The 22,140-nt window shown below is 42.1% G+C and overlaps 1 protein-coding gene across 2 annotated transcripts in view; it reads right to left on the bottom strand.

Moving 5' to 3' along the window:
• The window catches only part of LOC139384466 (talin-2-like), a 135,787-nt gene that overhangs the window by 72,171 nt on the left and 41,476 nt on the right, over positions 1-22,140 (bottom strand). For both annotated transcript variants that reach the window (XM_071129241.1, XM_071129242.1), the window contains exons 2-9: positions 5,352-5,519; positions 4,989-5,086; positions 4,351-4,480; positions 4,086-4,238; positions 3,024-3,166; positions 1,790-1,917; positions 1,351-1,414; positions 679-783 (exon numbers count right to left, since the gene is read on the bottom strand). In XM_071129241.1, coding sequence (XP_070985342.1) covers positions 679-783; positions 1,351-1,414; positions 1,790-1,917; positions 3,024-3,166; positions 4,086-4,238; positions 4,351-4,480; positions 4,989-5,086; positions 5,352-5,487 — 957 coding nt within the window. In that variant the 5' untranslated portion in view covers positions 5,488-5,519. The remainder of the gene's footprint in view (positions 1-678; positions 784-1,350; positions 1,415-1,789; positions 1,918-3,023; positions 3,167-4,085; positions 4,239-4,350; positions 4,481-4,988; positions 5,087-5,351; positions 5,520-22,140) is intronic.

Below are 22,140 nucleotides of genomic sequence, written 5' to 3'. Positions count from 1 at the left end.
TGCTTTGCTACAGTTCTACCACCTTAACCAGAGCCATTTAAATCCATCAACTATGACTTTTGTCTTTATATTACCTTCTCATAAACCACTGTGGGATGTGTTTGAATCAAAAGGTTTATTGTTCGTCACTTCTACGTATTGCTTTAACTACTACTCAAACGTCTATATACAGATATGAAGAATTTGTAAGAAATGTGTCTAACACTTTTTCTACATAAGATTAATGGGTGTGCCAAATCGTGCAATATTTCCTCAGTCTAATTCATTACCTCACTGCCTTGTGTTGCTCTGCCATTTCTTAACTAGGAAAGTGTGACTCTGGAGTCTGAATAATGGTGCGGTCAGTTTTTCTAGCCTGGTACTAGATCTTATTTGTACAGTACTAGCCAACTCCTATGGTTGTTGCTGGCAAGACTGCACAAATAGATCAGGGACCAGGCTAGGAAATGTGCAGTTTGGTAGAAGCCAGATGAGCATATTTCAGTCATCTGGTTGGTCTTAAACCTAATGCTCAGGTGGGATTGGATTCTGTCCACTCCAAAGAGAAGACATTCCTCTGATATGAAAGAGTGCAACGAGGCCTTGGTGTTGCAACAACATGAAAAGCTACTGATATTCAGCTGTAACCCACTCATTTCTGCACCTGCTAGTGCTTCACACACACACACACAATCTTACCTTCACCAGGAAGAAAGACACTCCGTATGTCCTTAGGGACCTGGCTAGCTTCACGTACTTTACTTTAGCTTCTATCTCTGTCATCTCACCACAGTTCTTGTGGTCCTGAGAGTTTGAAAATAGAATAGAATATATTAAAGCAGTAAGGCACGATGGGGTGCTCTGCGTTGTGTCGTGCATAAGAACAGCCCTTAGCCGTGGTATATTAGCCATATACCCAGAGGTGCCTTATTGCCATTATAAACTGGCTACAAACGTATACCTGCGGTATACGGTCTCATATACCATGGCTTTCAGCCCATCAGTATTCAGTGCTTGAACCACCAGGGTTCTACTTTTATTTAGACTATCAGCAGTTGTATGGGACTAAGAAGTTGACAGAATAGGAACCAAAAGTTATAAATAATTAATTCAGAAACAAGCAAATTAATTGAAGATAAAATGGCAATATATTTTGATTTACTTAACCTTTATTTAAGTAGGCAAGTCAGTTAAGAACAAATTCTTATTTATAATGACGGCCTAGGAACAGTGGGTGAACTTCCTTGTTCAGGGGCAGAACGACAGATTCGATCTAGCAACCTTTTGGTTACTGGCCCAACACTCTAACCACTAGGCTACCTGCTGCCCCAATATCTACTTCTATAAGATTCATAAACAAACTGGACCAACCTGAAAGAGTTTCTTTTCATTCCCTCGCTGCTTGATATATTCTTTAGGTAGAAACTCCTTGAGGCTAAAATAGATTATAGGTACAGGTTGAGAGTTCATACATAAAACCATGAAAAGTCTGCTGGTTTAAAACAACAAAACCCCATTTAATATGGTGAGGAATTGTATTATGAAAACAAATAACAGATTTCTATCAGTACCCTGAAGTAATACATTCCTTCCAGCAATATGTCTTCATTGTATTGAATAGCATCACCTTCATGATAAAAATCATCATCACCATGTTCATCATCATCCTTCCCCTGATTCAGAGGGGTCGGGTTAAAGGCAGAAGACACATTTCAGTTGAATGCATTCAGTTGTACAACTAACTAGGTATCCCACTTTCCCTTCGCCTTATGTAAAGTTAAAGTAGTCTTCAGAAGGAAGTGAAGCTTACTCTAGGAATCCAGGCTTGTGTTTGTGTTCTATGTGCGGCCCAAATTGGATTTGAGCCTGAATCCCTGCAAACTCACAGGCCTTGTCGAAGGACACAGGGTGAGAACCATTTAGGATGTCATCTCGTGCCTGGGAGAGAGAGAAACACACACACATTTAATATAATCACCGTCATAAGAGACGCGAGCCGCTCAAAGTTCTCCACGGATGTTTTCATTCTGGAATGGTAAGAGATGAAGATGAAACCCAATTTATCACTAGTAATATGGAGCGGCTGACTCCAGTTTCTTTACATTCTTGACTGGGAAACAATTCACTTCCTGAAATGATGGATCCAACCATGGTGAAATGTCAAAACAAAAGACGTCTAACACTAGTACCTCTAATGACCTCATCTCAACCCTGATCCCTTAATGTTGTACAGCCCATCAGCCTGATCAAGACAACTCTCATACAGAGAATAATGAGCCCAGAACAGAGAGCCTGCTGAGTCTCATATACCTACTTATTGAACCAGATCCTTTATCTGGCTGAACCATCTCTCACAGCCATTTACATACACTACAACACACAGACAGCACAACATGACTAGCAATGGAAGTGGTGCTTTAGTCCTTATGAGGAAGAGGAGAGGTGTGTTAAAGACTAGGCAGGACCCCTGGGACCAAATGTCACACAGAAGAGGACACTGTCAGTAGACAAGGGAATAGGGTCCCAGTCCCACCATGACTTGACAATGACACAAATTCAATATGCCAGCTGCATACATCAAAATACAATACATTGCAAATGCACTGACAAATGATTTAGAAATGCAGGAAAATATACATGCGCACACACACACCTTGAGGCAGTAATCATTGTGGTGGTGATAATGAGACACCAGAGTGTGAAGCACCAGCTCTGGCTGTGAGTGTGTGTGTGTGTGTTCAATTATTATTATAAAAGGAAACAAAAAATGGAATAACAGATGTTCTCTATCCATCAACATTCATCCATTACAGCATGTTTCTGGTGAAGAACTTAATTGCTGACTACTATGCAGGGCAAGTACAACAGAGGAGAAGGCATGAGTGAGGAAAGAGGGAAGGAGAGGGGCGGGAGAGAGTGAAAGATAGTTATTGAGGAGGGAAGGATGAAAAGAGAGAGTAAGAAAGAGTAGGAGAGAGGGAAGTGGAGAGGACAGAGTTGTGTTAAAAGCAGAAGGAGAGGAGAGACCGCGGTGAGGGTCAGACCTGGACGTAGAGCAGGTTGAGCTGGACCGGGTCTCGTGAGTCCACGTTCTGGTCCGAGTAGAAGAACTTCCTCCTGAGCAGAAGAGTTTCGGTCTCCTCCACCCCCTGCTCACGGAACGTTCTGCTGTGGTCAAGCCAGTTTACTGAACACACACACACAGATATTAACTCGTAAATGCAGATTCTGACCTTCTCAATAAACTTAAAAATCAAACCATAATTCTCTCCATTATAGTCAACCCATGGGTTGACTCAATATTTTATAAAACCAAAATCCATGTTGGCGTCAGTGTTCCCCTGAAGGGGGGTAGTGATAATGTCAATAGTGGTGTAAAGCTGCCCATCAGTTTGATGGATGTGCCAATAACTAGAGGCTGGAGAGGAGCTGCCCTGTCCATGGCCTGTAGGCCTGCTGTGAAGTGTTCAGTCAAAGACAGACGTCCATTGCCTACAGCACATGAGAAATGGACACTACCGCTCAGGAAAAAAGGAGGAAAATACCATTTGATGTGCGATAACAGAATCCAACTCAAATCACTATTAAAATAATAGCTTAAACAAAAATGTCAGTCAAATCAATAACCTGCAAATAATGTTGCTTCTGTCCAAACTCTTATAAAACACACAGATGTATCAAAATCTATTTTCAGAACAGACAGAGCAATACCTTCAAGGATAGCAGATGCAATTTAGCTAACTAAATAATCCTGTTACTGCAAACTTTATTCAAAACCTATTTGGCTCATATGATCGGTTGAATTATAAAAAAAATGACCATAAGGGAAATTAAATTGGCTTCAGCATCAACATGTTCCCAGAACTAGTGGCAATTTTTAGAGATGGCAGGTAGCCTCGTGGTTAAGAGCGTTGGCCAGTAACCGAAAGGTCACTGGTTTGAATCCCCAAGCTGACAAGGTGAACATTCTGTTCATGTGCCCTTGAGCAAGGCACTTAACCCCAATTGCTATGGATAAGAGCGTCTGCTAGAGATGTTTGGCCTCAACTAAGGCCCTATAGTTCACAAGGAGTTAAAAATAATAAGTGAAGTTGGCCTAAACTCACAGTCATCGTCTGTGTGAAGCTTGGCTTTGAGTTTCTCCATCTTCCTCTCGTCTCGGAGCAGAGTCCTGTCTTTCTTCAGGGTGCCCGTCCCATCCTCCTTCTTCTCCTCCATTACCTCCTGGATCAGAGAGTACTCCTCGTAGTTGGTGATTCCTGAAATCACAGGGGAAAGCTTTCAGACAACCTCAAACCACTGGCTCTCCTATGACAGGTGTTAAAACAAATCATGTAATCCAGGTGTTTTTACAAATAATGGACCACTCACCTATTCTACTGCATATCGTCACTAGCAGCTCTCCCACTGTTTTGGAGTCATCCACCATAATAGTTTTCACAGCTCCATCCAGCATCTTGATCTTCAATGGCCTCTGTTTCTTCTTGTATTCAAGGATATCCTGAGAAGGAGGGAGAGGGAGGGAGAGCAAAATATAAACTGTGAATGTGGCAAAATGTAGAGCGAGTGATCAAACATTTAGCCAGTCGAAGGCGAGAGGGATGAACGGAGGGCAGAAAATCTAATTTAACGGTTGCCTATTCCATCCCCACAACTCTCTAATTTCTCACACACAGCAATATGAAAAAGATTTTCCTCTGAACTACATACTCTGTCATTCCAACAGGCCTGGTACTTCACCCTGCTTTAAACACACAGCACTTGTCTAGAGAGGAAATACCAATGGAAAACACATCCAACGAACACGTTTGGTGTGTGTGATCTTTGAGGACCGACTTCAATCAAGAATAGTGTCAGTGTGTGTGTGTGTGTGTGTGTGTGTTACAGTATGTGATTCTCATACTTTAAATACTTTCTCTATGGCAACAACTACAAAGAACCTTCGCTACAGTAGAGAACCCTCGCTACAGTATAGGACTGGTATAGGTATGCTTTAGGTAGGTTTTTACCCCATTCCGCAGCATGTAATAATCCAGAGTTCTTCCTGACTCCAGCCAGATGCCTTTCCTGGGGTCCTCATCAGAAAGGAACAGACCGTAGTCTGAGGCTGGAAGACAATAGGAATAGAAGTTACCATTAGCAATAGGATGAATGATGCATTTCTAAGCCCTTGTTTCTAGTGTTGAGAGGCAGGTACCATTCTAATTCTTCCGAAGTGCATCCTCCCTTCCTTGAAGTAATCAGTGCTAAGACATGACTGTACAGATGAAAGCCACGTGGTGCCCTTGCTTTCACCTGTTAAGGAAGGATGGTCTATAAAGGAATTTGAATGTGGCTTGTGTCGCTTGTATGTCTGTGTCTTGTGAGTGTACCTTGTCCAGTCTGGGCTTCGGGAACCCTCTCTCTGATGATTCTGCAGGCGTCGTAGACGGCCGTGGACGGCTCAAACTGCATGGTCTTCACCAGGTTGCACTGGCAGACGCAGATCTTCAGGGACAGGGCCACCATCTTGGCAGGCGGTGTGGGGGGTATGTCTACACCTGGGAGAATGGAGGGTGAGATCAGTATAAGATGTGGATGAGAACAAAGGAAATACAACTACTTAGTTATTTTCCATGAAGCCAAGACACAGACGTGACCGCACCACATTAGTAATATTTCACAGAATTCATTCTGGTGAGTTAGAGCCTATGACAAATTCACAAGTTCTCAAATACAGTCCATCTGTTGTCTGGGGAAAACGAAGGGGGTCAAAACTGAAGTCACGTCTGTATCTGGATTTAAACAACGTGAGAAGAACACTGCCATCTGTCTGTCTCACTGAGCGGGCAGACACTCAAACAACCTGAAACTCAATTTATCTGTAACCCAGACAGACAGAAATGAGCCATGTGCCACTCGGAGACGATAGAGAACATATCCTGCATATTACTCAGACAAGGAGAAATAACTGCACCTGCAACAGTCTATTTACCTAGATATATACCTACAACAATTTCACTACACCTGCAATAACATCTGCTAAAAATGTGTATGTGACAAATCAAATTTGATTTGACAGCGTAAGGGGAGGATTTCCTACCGCATATACAACCTTCAGACTGACCAGAACAACTTGCTCAAGTTAGGAAAACACTCTCCAACAATCTATAGGACTAGGGCTGTTAAGGTGTCCGTATTACCGCCACACCGGTGGTCACGAGTCATGAAGGCAGTCAAATTCCACAAGACCGTTTAGTCATGGTAATTAGGCTTCTCCAAGCTCTGATGCTGCTGATGGTATTAGTAGCTTACCCAACTTGCTAACTGCCTGGTACTCTGCACTCTACTGTCCTTCTAATCACTCTGACAATGCAAATGTGATCGAAAATCAAATCAAACACTTCATGAGCTCATGTTGCGCAACATTTCTATAGGCTATGCAATTGCATGAGAAAACAGTGGTGCCCTCTATTAAAAAGAGGATCCAATCAGCTTTCTATAGGCTAGGCCTGCTATATTTATTTCTCAACGTTCCTAATATTAAGCACATTGCTTCTCTTTACAACAGGAGTATAGCCTATCTGGCTGGCATTTAAAAAATGAGCATTAGCTATTTAAGTGCATAGGTGACATGTATTTTCCCCCCTGCCTGTTTCGAGACGGGTGCATGATAATGGTCCATTCTAAATCAATACAAATTTCACACATATGTTATTTTGTATATGTAAAGACAAGATTAAATCAAGAATAGTCTGATGGATGACAACATTAGCTTGTGAATTATAATATATCATTTGTGAATGATGCCCAGCATAAGGCAAGAAACAAGGCATTTTTTGGCTACTTTAAAAAAAAAATCATAGTCGCACACCCCGTTTAGCCTAGCCCATAGGCCTATATGCTTTGAGGCCTGTAAGTTTGTATCACAACTAAAGTGGATAAATAACTTCTTAAAATTAAGCATATTAAACCGCTTTACAAGGGGTGTAGAGGCTAACTGGCAAATAAAACAATAAAAATCTCATTTTATTTGTCACACACATGGTTAGCAGATGTTAATGCGAGTGTAGCAAAATGATTGTGCTTCTAGTTCTGACAGTGCAGTAATATCTAACAAGTAATCTAACAAATTCACAACAACTACCTAATACACACAAGTGTAAAGAGATGGAATAAGAATATGTACATATATGGATGAGCGATGGCTATGCGGCACAGAGACGCAATAGACGGTATGAAATACAGTATATACAGTGGGGCAAAAAAGTATTTAGTCAGCCACCAAATGTGCAAGTTCTCCCACTTAAAAAGATGAGATAGTTGATGTGTACCTATGATGAAAATTACAGGCCTATGAAATCCAGAGAATCACATTGTAGGATTTTTAATTAATTTATTTGCAAATTATGGTGGAAAATAAGTATTTGGTCTATAACAAAAGTATACTTTGTTATATACTTTTTGTTGGCAATGACAGAGGTCAAACGTATTCTGTAAGTCTTCACAAGGTTTTCACACAGTTGCTGGTATTTTGGCCCATTCCTCCATGCAGATCTCCTCTAGAGCAGTGATGTTTTGGGGCTGTTGTTGGGCGACACGGACTTTCAACTCCCTCCAAAGATTTTCTATGGGGTTGAGATCTGGAGACTGGCTAGGCCACTCCAGGACCTTGAAATGCTTCTTACAAAGCCACTCCTTCGTTGCCCGGGCGGTGTGTTTGGGATCATTGTCATGCTGAAAGACCCAGCCACGTTTCATCTTCAATGCCCTTGCTGATGGAAGGAGGTTTTCACTCAAAATCTCACGATACATGGCCCAATTCATTCTTTCCTTTTTTCGATGGATCAGTCGTCCTGGTCCCTTTGCAGAAAAACAGCCCCAAAGCATGATGTTTCCACCCCCATGCTTCACAGTAGGTATGGTGTTCTTTGGATGCAACTCAGCATTCTTTGTCCTCCAAACATGACGAGTTGAGTTTTTACCAAAAGTTATATTTTGGTTTCGACTGACCATATGACATTCTCCCAATCTTCTTCTGGATCATCCAAATGCTCTCTAGCAAACTTCAGACGGGCCTGGACATGTACTGGCTTAAGCAGGAGGACACATCTGGCACTGCAGGATTTGAGTCCCTGGCGGCGTAGTGTGTTACTGATGGTAGACTTTGTTACTTTGGTCCCAGCTCTCTGCAGGTCATTCACTAGGTCCCCCCGTGTGGTTCTGGGATTTTTGCTCACTGTGTTCTTGTGATCATTTTGACCCCACGGGGTGAGATCTTGCATGGAGCCCCAGATCGAGGGAGATTGTCAGTGGTCTTATATGTCTTCCATTTCCTAATAATTGCTCCCACAGTTGATTTATTCAAACCAAGCTGCTTACCTATTGCAGATTCAGTCTTCCCAGCCTGGTGCAGGCCTACAATTTTGTTTCTGGTGTCCTTTGACAGCTCTTTGGTCTTGGCCATAGTGGAGTTTGGAGTGTGACTGTTAGAGGTTGTGTAGAGGTGTCTTTTATACTGATTACAAGTTCAAACAGGTGCCATTAATACAGGTAACGAGTGGAGGACAGAGGAGCCTCTTAAAGAAGAAGTTACAGGTCTGTGAGAGCCAGAAATCTTGCTTGTTTGTAGGTGACCAAATACTTATTTTCCACCATAATTTGCAAATAAATTCATTAAAAATCCTGCAATGTCATTTTCTGGATTTTTTTTCTCATTTTGTCTGTCATAGTTGAAGTGTACCTATGATGAAAATTACAGGCCTCTCATGTTTTTAAGTGGGAGAACTTGCACAATTGGTGACTAAATACTTTTTTGCCCCACTGTACATATGAGATGAGTAATGTAGGATATGTAAACATTATTAAAGTGGCACTATTTAAAGTGACTAGTAATACCTTTATTAAATCCATTAATTAGTGGCCAGTATTTTGAGTCTATATGTTGGCAGCATCCTCTATGTTAGTGATGGCTGTTTAACAGTCTGATGGCCTTGAGATAGAAGCTGGGATACACACACACACACACACACACACACACACACACACACAAACACACACATATATACATATATACATACATATATACACACACACACAAACACACACACACACACACACACACACACATATATACAAATAAAAGCAATAATCAGCGAGTGAGTTTCAAGTTTGGGGATGATCATTTTCACAATAAAATGCACCTTTATAATAACAAGCATTACATGCATAATCGCATTTGCGGTCACTTTTGATAGTGTGTTTTCCCGCTAATGGAACATTCACGCTTATGTAAAACAGCCTTATTGCGTAAAAGTTTTTTGATGCTAGTGGTTGTATTAAATTGATATCCATTTGCATCCCACAACTGTCCCAGACTATGTTTGGAATATTTATTTCCTCGCACAGAATAGGTAAACTTTTGTACTATGGGGGATAGTAGATTGACATAGGCTAGGGCTTTTACTGTTCGTTAATTCTACTCATCTTGTTGGCTGCCGAAAAGTAAATGTGGACAGTTATTCCAATATGCACCTCGGCATGTGTCTGTCTTCACTTGTAGCCTGTGTGAAAGATCCAATCACATGATGGATAGCCATATGAGTGAGAGGTGCTTCGGAGGACACAGCACTCAGGGAGAAGGGAATTATCATTATTTTATTCAGCACAAGGGCACCAAGGCCACTGGCCGCAAAAGGCACAGATTATTTTAGGGGGCGTTACGGCCACACAAAGGGGATGCTGCCGGGAAATTCGAGGCATTATCAACTGCTTGTTCAATTGTGAGTGAGAGACAGATGAATTGTGTAGAACCTGCACATAAAACAAAGCAGAGCTCATGCCTTTCATGCAACTTTTTTCAAATCACGATTAGAGTCGCATCAAGCAGTTTTACAATGTATTACAAATCTAAACATATAGCCCAACGTTTGAAGAACTAAAGTTACATGCATAACTAAATTAAGCATATAGGATTACCTATTTCTTTGTTAACCACTCAACACAGGATAGCCGCGTGTTCCACACTCCCTCAAATCCTTTGGAGAAAATATAATTTATATTTTGTTCACCTTTGTTCAATTGTTTTCTTCATACTATAAAATTATCTAAAATAATGCCACAGAATTCTAAGCAAATCTTGTCTGCTAAATGAACTAGTGTAGCCCACAGCCATACGGCATAGCCAGGACCTAACATAAAGACAACTCAGAGTACGCTATCCTGTTCTTCTGAAATAGACTACATTTTCTTCATATTATGTTTCTTTAGAGCTGTCTAAAATTAATAATGTATTTATTGTGAAGATGTAGGCTATATTACATGGTTTTATTATACTTTTTTATAGACGTTACAAAGTTCTGCATCAGATGCTTGTATTGAAGCCAAGTGACGCTATATTTGTTTATGTTAATTAACGGTCAACTACCGTGAGACCGGGAGTTATTTGCTTGACAATCACCGGCTGATTACATTTTGTGACCGCCACAGCCCTATATAGGACTATCGAACTGCCTTTACCAATACTGAAACATGCATGAGAGCACCAGCTGTTCCGGAAGACTGCGATCACGCTCTCCGCAGCTGATGTGAGTAAGACCTTTAAACAGGGTAAGATTCACAAGGCCAGATGGATTACCAGGACATGTACTGCAAGCATGCGCTGACCAACTGGGGCGGCAGGGTAGCCTAGTGGTTAGAGCGTTGGACAAGTAACTGGAAGGTTGCAAGTTCAAACCCCCGAGCTGACAAGGTACAAATCTGTCGTTCTGCTCCTGAACAAGGCTGTTCCTAGGCCGTCATTGAAAATAAGAATTTGTTCTTAACTGACTTGCCTAGTTAAAAGGTAAAATAAAAAATAAATAAATACAAACTGGCAAGTGTCTTCACTGACATTTTCAACCTCTCCCTGTCCAAGTCTGTAATAACAAAATGTTTTAAGCAGACCACCAGTTCCTGTGCCCAAGAACACTAAGGAAACCTGCCTAAATGACTACTGACCCGTTGCACTCAAGTCTGTAGCCATGAGGTGCTTTGAAAGGCTGGTCATGGCTTACAACACCATTATCCCAGAAACCCTATACCCACTCCAATTTGCATAAAGCACCAACAGATCTTTCCCACCCGGACAAAAGGAACACCTATGTGAGAATGCTATTCATTGACCACAGCTCGGCGTTCAACACCATAGTGCCCTCAAAGCTCATCAATAAGCTAAAGACCCTGGGACTAAACACCTCCCCCTGCAACTGGATCCTGTACTTCCTGACGGGCCGCCCCCAGATGGTAAGGATAGGTAACAACACATCCGCCACGTTGATCCTCAACACAGGGGCCACTCAGGGGTGCGTGCTCAGTCTCCTCCTGTACTCCATGTTCACTCATGACTGCACGGCCAGGCACAACTCCAACACCATCATTAAATTTGCTGATAGTACAACAGTGGTAGGCCTGATCACCAACAACAACAAGACAGCCTATAGGGAGGTCCGAGACCTGGCCATGTATTGCCAGGACAACAACCTATCCCTCAACGTGATCAAGACAAAGGAGATGATTGTGGACTACAAGAAAAAGTGGACCTAGCATGTCCCCCATTCTCATCGATGGGGCTGCAGTGGAGCAGGTTGAGAGCTTCAAGTTCATTGGTGTCCACATCACCAACAATCCAAGAACACCAAGACAGTTGTGAAGAGGGCACGACAAAACCTATTCCCCCTCAGGAGACTGAAAAGATTTGGCATGGGTCTCCAGATCCTCAAAAGGTTCTACTGCTGCACCATCGAGAGCATCCTGACTGCATGCATCACTGCCTGGTATGGCAACTGCTCGGCCTCCGACCGCAAGGCACTACAGAGGGTAGTGCAAACAGCCCAATACATCACTGGGGCCAAGCTTCCTGCCATCCAGGAACTCTATACCAGGCGGTGTCAGAGGAAGGCCCTAAAAATGGTCAGACTCCAGCCAGACTGTTCTCTCTGCAACCGCATGGCAAGCGGTACAAGAGCGCCAAGTCTAGATCCAAAAGGCTTCTTAATAGCTTGTACCCCCAAGCCATAAGACTGCTAAACAGCTAATCAAATGGCTATCCAGACTATTTGCATTGACCCCCGCCACATTTTCTTTTTTTTACACTGCTGCTACTTGCTGTTTATCATCTATGCATAGTCACTTTACTTACCCCTACCTTCATGTACTGGTAGCCCCTATATTAGAGGTCGACCGATTAATCGGAATGGCCGCATTTTCTGACACCGATTACATTGCACTCCACAAGGAGACTGCGTGGCAGGCTGACTACCTGTTGTGTGAGTGCAGCAAGGAGCCAAAGTAAGGTGCTAGCTAGCATTAGCATCTTATAAAAATATAGCATCTTATAATAAACAACCAATCTTAACATAATCACTAGTTAACTACACATGGTTGCATATAATCGATGCGGTGCCTGTTAATTTGTCATTGAATCACAGCCTATTTCGCCAAACAGGTGATTTAACAAGCACATTCGCAAAAAAAAGCATTGTCTTTGCACCAATGTGTACCTAACCATAAACATCAACGCCTTTCTTAAAATCAAGTGACACAAGTATACATTTTTAAACCTGCATATTTAGTTAAAATTGCCTGCTATCATGAATTTATTTTAACAAGGGAAATGGTGTCACTTCTCTTGCGTTCTGTGCAAGCAGAGTCAGGGTATATGCAGCAGTTTGAGCCACCTGGCTCGTTGAACTGTGTGAAGACCATTTCTTCCTAACAAACACCGTAATTAATTTGCCAGAATTTAACATAATTATGACATAACATTGAAGGTTGTGCAAAGTAACAGCAATATTTAGACTTATGGATGCCACCTGTTAGATAAAATACGGAACAGTTCCGTATTTCACTGAAAGAATAAACGTTCTGTTTTAGAAATGATAGTTAACATGTTTGATCATATTAATGACCTAAGGCTCGTATTTCTGTGTGTTACTATATTATAATTAAGTCTATGATTTGATAGAGCAGTCTGAGCGGTTGTAGGCAGCAGCAGGCTCGTAAGCATTCATTCAAACATCACTTTCGTGCATTTGTCGTCAGCTCTTCGCTGTGCTTCAAGCATTGCGCTGTTTATGACTTCAAGCCTATCAACTCCCGAGATTAGGCTGGCAATACTAAAGTATCTATTAGAACATCCAATAGTCAAAGGTATATGAAATACAAATGGTATAGAGAGAAATAGTCCTATAATAACTACAACCTAAAACCTCTTACCTGGGAATATTGAAGACTCATGTTAAAAGGAACCACCAGCTTTCATATGTTCTCATGTTCTGAGCAAGGAACTTAAACGTTAGCTTTTTTACATGGCACATCTTGCACTTTTACTTTCTTCTCCAACACTTTGTTTTTGCATTATTTAAAACAAATTGAACATGTTTCATTATTTATTTGAGACTAAATTGATTTTATTGATGTATTATATAATAAGTTAAAATAAGTGTTCATTCAGTATTGTTGTAATTGTCATTATTACACATATATACATTTCATTCATTCATACATACAAACATACATAAAAAGATATATAAAACAATTGGCGATTAATCGGTATCGGCTTTTTTTTGGGTCCTCCAATAAATTGGTATCGGCGTTGAAAAATGATAATCGGTCGACCTCTGCCCTATATAGCCTCGTTATTGTTATTTTATTGTTGCCCTTTTATTTTTTACTTTAGTTTATTTAGTAAATATTTTGCCTAAAACAGAATTGTTGGTTAAGGGCTTGTAAGTAAGCATTTCAAGGTAAAGTCATGTGACAAATACAATTTGATTGAAGTCTGGTGGATTTTACAGGTCGGGTTAGGGTGTGAACACTTCCTAGCCTTGAGAAAAACCATTTGGCTCTTTCCTTCACTCGCAATAAACTGAAACATCTCTCTCTTTATTGGTCTGCCAGAGGGAGCCTTAAAAATGAAATGGCTGGCATCAAACAGAACTGACAATTAATGTTCTTAGTAACAACCAAACCATCACTCATCATTTACACAAGTAGGTCTTGATTATTGCAATAATAAATACAAATAATTCTCATAAGAATATGCTTGGCATGAGATGACTGCAGGCTAACGAGAAGATGCTCTGCTATCAAACATGGATTACCACACCAGCCTGCTATCCTTCCTATTCTCTCCCTCAGACGAGGAAGGATTTGCTGAGATCTAGTCGGGTTTTGAAACAACTTCCAGTACACAGAAAAGCAAACCCACTGTGGGAGAAAGGGATATAGAAACTACAATGTACAGTGAAATGACAAGGTAGAATAATGGCATAGCTTTTCATGATCATGTTCAGATTATTAGGGTCACAGTAGGCAAGTAAATGTGGTGGTGTTAATGGTCATTTGTGAGCAGGCTAAGCCCTTGGCTTCCAGATGACCCCATATCCATGTCTGACTTCCTGCTACTGTGACATCCCCTCTATAGCCACCTGTCATTTGTCCTGTCCTCCAGACCACATCCATTCGATTAACACCAGTCAATAGGGGCTGCAGCCACCCAAGGCAGGCAGGCAGAGACGGGTACAAAGGCCTGTTCAGCAGTACCAAGGTCACCTCCAGCCAAGCGGTCTGATAGAGAGAGGAGAAAGAGCCTCTTGTGCCCACACAGCCTCACACCTGATTCACCTTTATCATACATCTCAATGTCTAATGAAGGAGAGCAGAATAGTATCATCTGAAAGCAGACTAGTAGCGGAAGCATACTTCAGGTCAACAACAAAACATTGTAAGGAAAACAACCTAAGGTGAAATCTGAGCCACTTCCTTTTGCAGGAGTGAGAGAGGGATGGATAGAGAAGAGAGAGGGATGTACAGAGAAGAGAGAGGGATGGATAGAGAAGAGAGAAAAGGGTTAGAGCATGGAAAGAGGTAGAGAGTGGGAAAGAGGTAGAGAGCGAGAGACAGAAGCAGAGCGAGAAATAGGGAGAGAAAGGAGGATAGAGTATATAGAAAGAGAGACCATGTAATTTAATAGATCAATGAATGAGCCTGGTCCTGCTGGGAATCCCCAGGCCTGGTTACTGTAACATGGTCTCCAATCCAATAGGAGACTACAATACTGGAGGGCCACTGGGATGGACATTCAATGCACGGACAGAACACATCAATGTGGTACAAATAGAATACTGTGTGTGTGTGTGTGTCCACCAATACAATATAGCCTCATCTTATGACCGTCAGGCTGACTCTACAACAGCACATGGCCTCAGGTTAACACAATGAAGGTTGGAATAGAATCACATCTACCTCAGATTTGATCAAGTTCCATTTGGCAAAAATTTAATCCCTACGGCCAATTCTACATTCAGCCATGATGAACTCAGATGAACTCAAATTAGCCTGCTGCAAGTGAGATGGATTTGTTTGGGGAGAAGGGCATGGTAAAAAAACTACTCAGAGAGCAACATCTGGTGCGAAGCTAACAGTGAGACGCAGCAGGCTTCTTAAATATCTTCTTGATAAACTGAGGCTAAAAGTTCTAATGCATTCCCGGAGCATGTAGCAGACTATGATCCATCCATTTTACATGGAGCGCCTGTGGATAATAAATAGGTTAGTGATGTCAGACCATCTTCTCCATGCAGCCAGTCCCCACATGAATGATTACAGAAACATGAGTTTCTCAGACTAAACAGGATGGGCCATGTTAGTTTGATGGAGTGTGTGGACACATGTCTACTTGTGCTTGTGTACAGAATTGTGTACTAAAAGTCCTAAGAAACACCAAAGGGTGGTCAGTGTGTGAGGACCAGGGCTGTATGTGTGGTAGAGAGACAGTATGCCAGTGCTTTAGTGCCTGGGTATCACATGCAAACCTACTATGTACAATCAAAAGACACACACACACCATTGCAGAAGTTAGGTGGTGTGTCCCTGCTGCCTGGTTTACTTGGTGATTTATCAACTTCACATGTATCTCATTAGCACGGCATCTGGATTCTCTCCAATACACAAACACAGTGGGCAACGCTGAATTGTGTGTGTGTGTGTGTGTGTGTGTGTGTGTGTGTGTGTGTGTGTGTGTGTGTTGGGGTCAGGAGGTCTGTGTCAGTAGGCAGCAGCATTAAACAGAGAGGTTTCACCCAGAGAGGAGAGGAGCCTCTGACCCCAGACAGACCTGCTGGAGGGTAACTAGAGAAGGAGCATGACAGAGGCCATCTCCAGCCTCATCTATCAACTTATTGGTTACAGCCTCCCTCATCTTCTCAACCCACTGTCTCTGGACGCTCCATGTAGCCAAGGCTGCCTGCCTGCAGGCACATATCTAGGACCAGCTAAGCCTCTCCCGGTCCGAAACAAAATTCTTGGAATCTACCCCTAGTCCCCTCGCTCCTACTTGCGACCTGATGGCTACTGACAGCTCACATCGCCAACATGTCTGTTCAGTCACGGGTTGCCATAGTTACATAAACTGCTTGCAGTAATCTTTGCCCTGACATTTTCAAAACAAAGGAGAGGGGGAACAACTACACACAGTCAATGTACCCACACCGCAACAGTCCCAGATCGACGATAAGTAGATTCTCCTCTGTCAGTGGAGGCTGTAGAACCACATCAAAAAGGCAAGGCAGTCAGCTTGGATCAGTGAGTAAGTAAAATATACCCTGCAGATACATTCTCTCCAAGACCAAACCCCTATACAGAACCAGGAGGTCACTCACCCACACAACTCTCCACCCACAACATTTAGCACATTATGCACAAGGAGGAACATGATCAAACCCAGCTACAACGCAGGGAAACATGAATAGGGAGTCCCCTATGATGTCAGGTGTAGATATCAAATGACAGGCCAACCGTGGGTTTTATGATGTAGTTCTGCATACATGTAGTCTGATTACTAGTCATGTCTGGTAAAATCCCTTGTGAGGGGCTTTTCAGGGACAGAGAACAGTTTTGGTTTTCATGTTTCTGTTCTACCAGCTTAGACTGTTTCCCTGCAGTCATAAGAAGGTTGTGAAAGCTTTTTGAAAGGACAGCAACAACAGGAAGTAAAAGGCATCAGGCATAAATCTCAGCTCCTGAACCGGCAACTCAACGAAGGGCTGAGCCAGAGCAGACAGCAGCATTTGCACTTAGCACCCCTGGACCTCCTGAAACACGCTGCGTAAGCAAGCACTGTCGATAACTAAACAGTCACACACACACCTCTTCTGGTTCGCCCTGTGTGAGATCCTCTTCACACTCCACTATATCTCCATGTCAGCTGGAGGCAGCAGGAGCTAAAGCACTAGATGAGCCAAGCTCAGAAGTGAGTCATTATACAGACCCCACTATGCTTCTGGGTGGGTGTTCGTCAAGCCTGCCTCTCTGCCTGCCTGCCTGCCTGGCTGCCTGCCTCCCTGCCTGCCTGCCTAGGCATAAACATCTCCATACAGCACACATCAATCTCTCTGGAACACACAGCTTGCTTTGGGTAGGGTCCCAAATAGCACCACATCCATATTTAGTGCACTACTTTTGACTAGGGGATATAGGGCTCTGATCAAAAGTTGTGCAATAGGGCGCATTTGGGATGCAACCTGGGACACTCTTCCAAACAGAGGGATTCCTGAGACGCCCAAGAACGTCTGCTTTGGGAAAAAATGGGACCACTGACTTCCCTACAGGAATATCTCACAAAAGAATAGTACTACCAGTCTGTTCTGTAGACAATAGTGTAGGTGGGCTGTAGGTGTACTTAAAATTCCATCAAAAAGGCTGAAATACCGTGCCTTCAGAAAGTATTCATACCCATAGAGGTATTGCACATTTTGTTGTGTTACAGCCTGAATTCAAAATGGATTAAATAGCTTTTTTTTTCTCACCCATCTACAAACAATACATCATAATGACACAGTGAAAACAAGTTTAGAAACGTTTGCAAATTTGACATTGAAACAGAAATCTCTCATTTACATAAGTATTCCCACCCCTGAGTCAATACTTTGTAGAAGCACCTTAAGCAGTGATGACAGCTGTGAGGCTTTCTGGGTGAGTCTCTAAGAGCTTTCCAAACATGGATTGTGCAACATTTCCCCATTATTATTTTCAAAATTCTTCAAACTCTTGTTGTTGATCATTGCCAGACAAACCTTTTTCAGGTCTTGCCATAGATTTTCAAAACTGTAACTCAGCCACTCAGGAACATTCACTGTCTTCTTGGTAAGCAACTCCAGTGTAAATTTGGCCTTGTGTTATAGGTTATTGGAGTGCTGAAAAGGTGAAGGCATTTGAAAAACCTCCCTGGTCTTTGTGGTTGAATCGGTGTTTGAAATTCACTGCGACTGAGGAACCTTACAGATAAAATTATGTGTGGGGTACAGAGATGAGGTAGTCATTAAGAAATCATGCTAAACACCATTATTGTGCACAGAGTGAGTCCATGCAACTTATTAAGCACATTTCTACTCCTGAATGTATTTAGGCTTGCCATAACAAAGGGGTTGAATACTTATTGACTCAAGACATTTCAGCATTTCATTTTAATTCATTTCAATACAGTAGGGAAGAGAGGAGCATGTCAACAAGTCAAATCTCTAAAAACGTGATTCCACTTCAATATTATGGGGTATTGTGTGTAGGCCAGTGACAAAACATCTCTATTTAATCCACTTTAGCCTACAGCCTACATATATTATCTATTTTCAGTTTCAGCTCACATGATCATTTCCTATGACTTACAACACAATATTCTACAGGCTGCATTGTGTCGCTCAAGTCCTTTCACTATGTGGGACAGTCCCATCAGTGACACAGCAGCATGGATTTCATCCTAAAGAGAGGGAAATCAACACTCTGTCATGTACTAGATACAGCTAAAGTCGGAAGTTAACATACACTTAGGTTGAAGTCATTAAAACTTGTTTTTCAACCACTCCACAAATTTCTTGTTCACAAACTATAGTTTTGGAAAGTCGGTTAGGACATCTACTTTATGCATGGCACAAGTAATATTTCTAACAATTGTTTCCAGACAGATTATTTCACTTATAATTCACTGTATCACAATACCAGTGGGTCAAAAGATTAGATAGACTGCCTTTAAACAGCTTGGAAAATTCACCAAAAAGTATGTAATGGTTTTAGAAGCTCGTGATGGTCTAATTTACATAATTTCAGTCAATTGGAGGTGTACATGTGGAGGAATTTCAAGGCCTACCTTCAAACTCAGTGCCTCGTTGCTTGAAATCATGGGGAAATCAAAAGAAATCAGCCAAGACCTCAGAAAAAAATTGTAGACCTCCATAAGTCTGGTTCATCCTTGGGAGCAATTTCCAAATGCCTGAAGGTACCATGATCATCTGTACAAACAAAAGTACGCAACTATAAACACCATGGGACCACACAGCCGTCATACCGCTCAGGAAGGAGAAGCGTTCTGTCTCCTAGAGATGAACGTACTTTGGTGCGAAAAGTGCAAATCAATCGTAGAATATCAAAGAACCTTGTGAAGATGCTGGAGGAAACAGGTACAAAAGTATCTGTATCCACAGTAAAACAAGTCCTATATCGACATAACCTGAAAGGCCACTCAGCAAGGAAGAAGCCACTGCTCCAAAACCGCCATAAAAAAGCCAGACTACGGTTTGCAACTGCACATGGGGACAAAGATCGTACTTTTTGGAGAAATGTCCTCTGGTCTGATGAAACAAAATAGAACTTTTTGGCCATAATGACCATCATTATGTTTGGAGGAAAACGGGGGAGGCTTGCAAGCCAAAGAACACCATCCCAACAGTGAAGCACGTAGGTGGCATAATCATGTTGTGGGGGTGCTTTGCTGCAGGAGGGACTGGTGCACTTCACAAAATAGATGGCATCATGAAGGAGGAAAATTAGGTGGATATATTGAAGCAACATCTCAAGACATAAGTCAGGAAGTTAAAGCTTGGTCTCAAATGGGTCTTTCCAAGTGGACAATGACCCCAAGCATACTTCCAAAGTTGCTGTAAAATGGCTTAAGGACAACAAAGTAAAGGTATTGGAGTGGCCATCACAAAGCCCTGACCTCAATCCCATAGAACATTTGTGGGCAGAACTGAAAAAGTGTGTGCGAGCAAGGAGTCCTTACAAACCTGACTCAGTTACACCAGCTCTGTCAGGAGGAATGGGCCAAAATTCACCCAACGTATTGTGGGAAGCTTGTGGAAGGCTACCGTAAATGTTTGACCCAAGTTAAACAATTTAAAGGCAGTGCTACCAAATACTAATTGAGTGTATGTAAACTTCTGACCCACTGGGAATGTGATTAAAGAAATAAAAGCTGAAATAAATAATTCTCTACTATTATTCTGAAATGTCACATTCTTAAAATAAAGTGGTGATCCTACATGTCTGGAATTGTGAAAGTGAGTTGAAATGTATTTGGCTGAGGTGTATGTAAACTTCTGACTTCAACTGCAGTTATACATAATCCTCCTACTCATGATTCCTCTCAAGCCTCATCACTGCAACTGCTCGCCTCATCACTGCAGCTGCTAGCTGGAATGAGAACACACAGGACACATTCCATTTTCCAGTTCCTAAAGGCTTCAGCTCCAGAAGACGTCTCTCTGCTTGGCCTGCTTCCCAGTCCTGACAGGTGCAGGTACAGGCCACTAGGTTTCTGGCCAGGCTACACAAGTTGACTGTGATGCAGTCGACTTGGAAGGTGGAAGGTGACAAACGACTGCTCCAGTGCCAGCCAGCTGCAGCAAGGGCATTGGCCAAGTGGCCTCTAACCCACAACAACCATACCAGTGAATTGAAAACCACTAGCAAGAAGACAGCTGTGTGTGAGTGTGAGAGAGTGAGAGCATGACGGTGTGACCATGACGGTGTGAGGCAGAGGCCTGCAGCTACACAGCCCCCCCCCCCCCCCCCCCAGAGTTCTCATCAGGCATAAAGCTCATGGTTTCACTTCATAGCAATACTCAGTCTGAACCTTCTGACAGTTGAAGCCACATGAATACATAACTACATTCCCTTGTAAAATGTATAGAGCTATTGACTTTAGCTTACTGATTTGAACAGTTGATTCATTGGATTAATACTAGAAAAGAATAATGAAAGATGGAACATTCTGGCAAACACTTCAGTTCCTTGCACCCCTCTGAAAAATGGCAAACCTGTCCACAGCACGACATCACTTATTTACAGAGCATGTAATTTCTCTCTTTTAGGAAACACTTAAATAGCCTAACCACATCATGTAAACCTCAACACACAACGGCTCATAGCCGTTAGCTACAGTCCCACAACAACATGTGCCCTTGTCTCTTACCATTTTCCAACAACTGGTATTTTATGAATTGAGGGAGGCTTAGACAGGCAATTCAATGACGCCATGTAGTTTCCTAAATATTTTCACATCAACAGAGTCCATGGGAATTGAATGTGATGTCTGCCCTGAAACGTGTTGGTTTCTCAGCCATTGAATAAAGCTATGGCAACAACACTGTTCATTGTAGAAGACAGCTTTGAAGATGGATAAACAAATAATGTTTGTAGGTAGTTAAATGACATCAACCAAGTCAACAATAAGCAACCACCAACTAACAGTCTGCTCCAGTCCAACACTGTTGGATATATTCATTGTTATTACATTTAGTAGGTTTTCATGTTGCTGGTAGTGTCAAATATTATCACTAAAAATAAACATCTGCCTTCAAAAAAAGAGTGATGATCCTGTCTTACTTCCAGAGAGGATAGTCTAGGCAGTAGCTTAACCTTCTCACTTCACATCATACTGCTCAGTCTTCTGTCAGGTCAGCCTTGAAATGACCCTCCTTAACCTTCCTGATCTATTTCAGTCTGGCATGGTTCTCACTACAAATACCATTAAGGGCTCTTAAAAAGTGCTTAAAGGGCTCTACACTGCAAAACTCAATTGGTCTTCTTGGCAAGAGAAAACACAATCAAAAGGATAGGCTCTAGTCTGGCAAGAGACAACACAATCAAAAGGATAGGCTCTAGTCTGGCAAGAGAAAACACAATCAAAAGGATAGGCTCTAGTCTGGCAAGAGAAAACACAATCAAAAGGATAGGCTCTAGTCTGGCAAGAGAAAACACAATCAAAAGGATAGGCTCTATTCTGGCAAGAGAAAACACAATCAAAAGGATAGGCTCTAGTCTGGCAAGAGACAACACAATCAAAATGATAGGCTCTAGTCTGGCAAGAGA

The sequence above is a fragment of the Oncorhynchus clarkii genome, chromosome 26 (assembly GCF_045791955.1).
Source record: "Oncorhynchus clarkii lewisi isolate Uvic-CL-2024 chromosome 26, UVic_Ocla_1.0, whole genome shotgun sequence".
NCBI lineage: Eukaryota > Metazoa > Chordata > Actinopteri > Salmoniformes > Salmonidae > Oncorhynchus > Oncorhynchus clarkii.
Note: the sequence above shows the minus strand (reverse complement) of the source record. Positions and strands in the feature narration are given on the sequence as shown.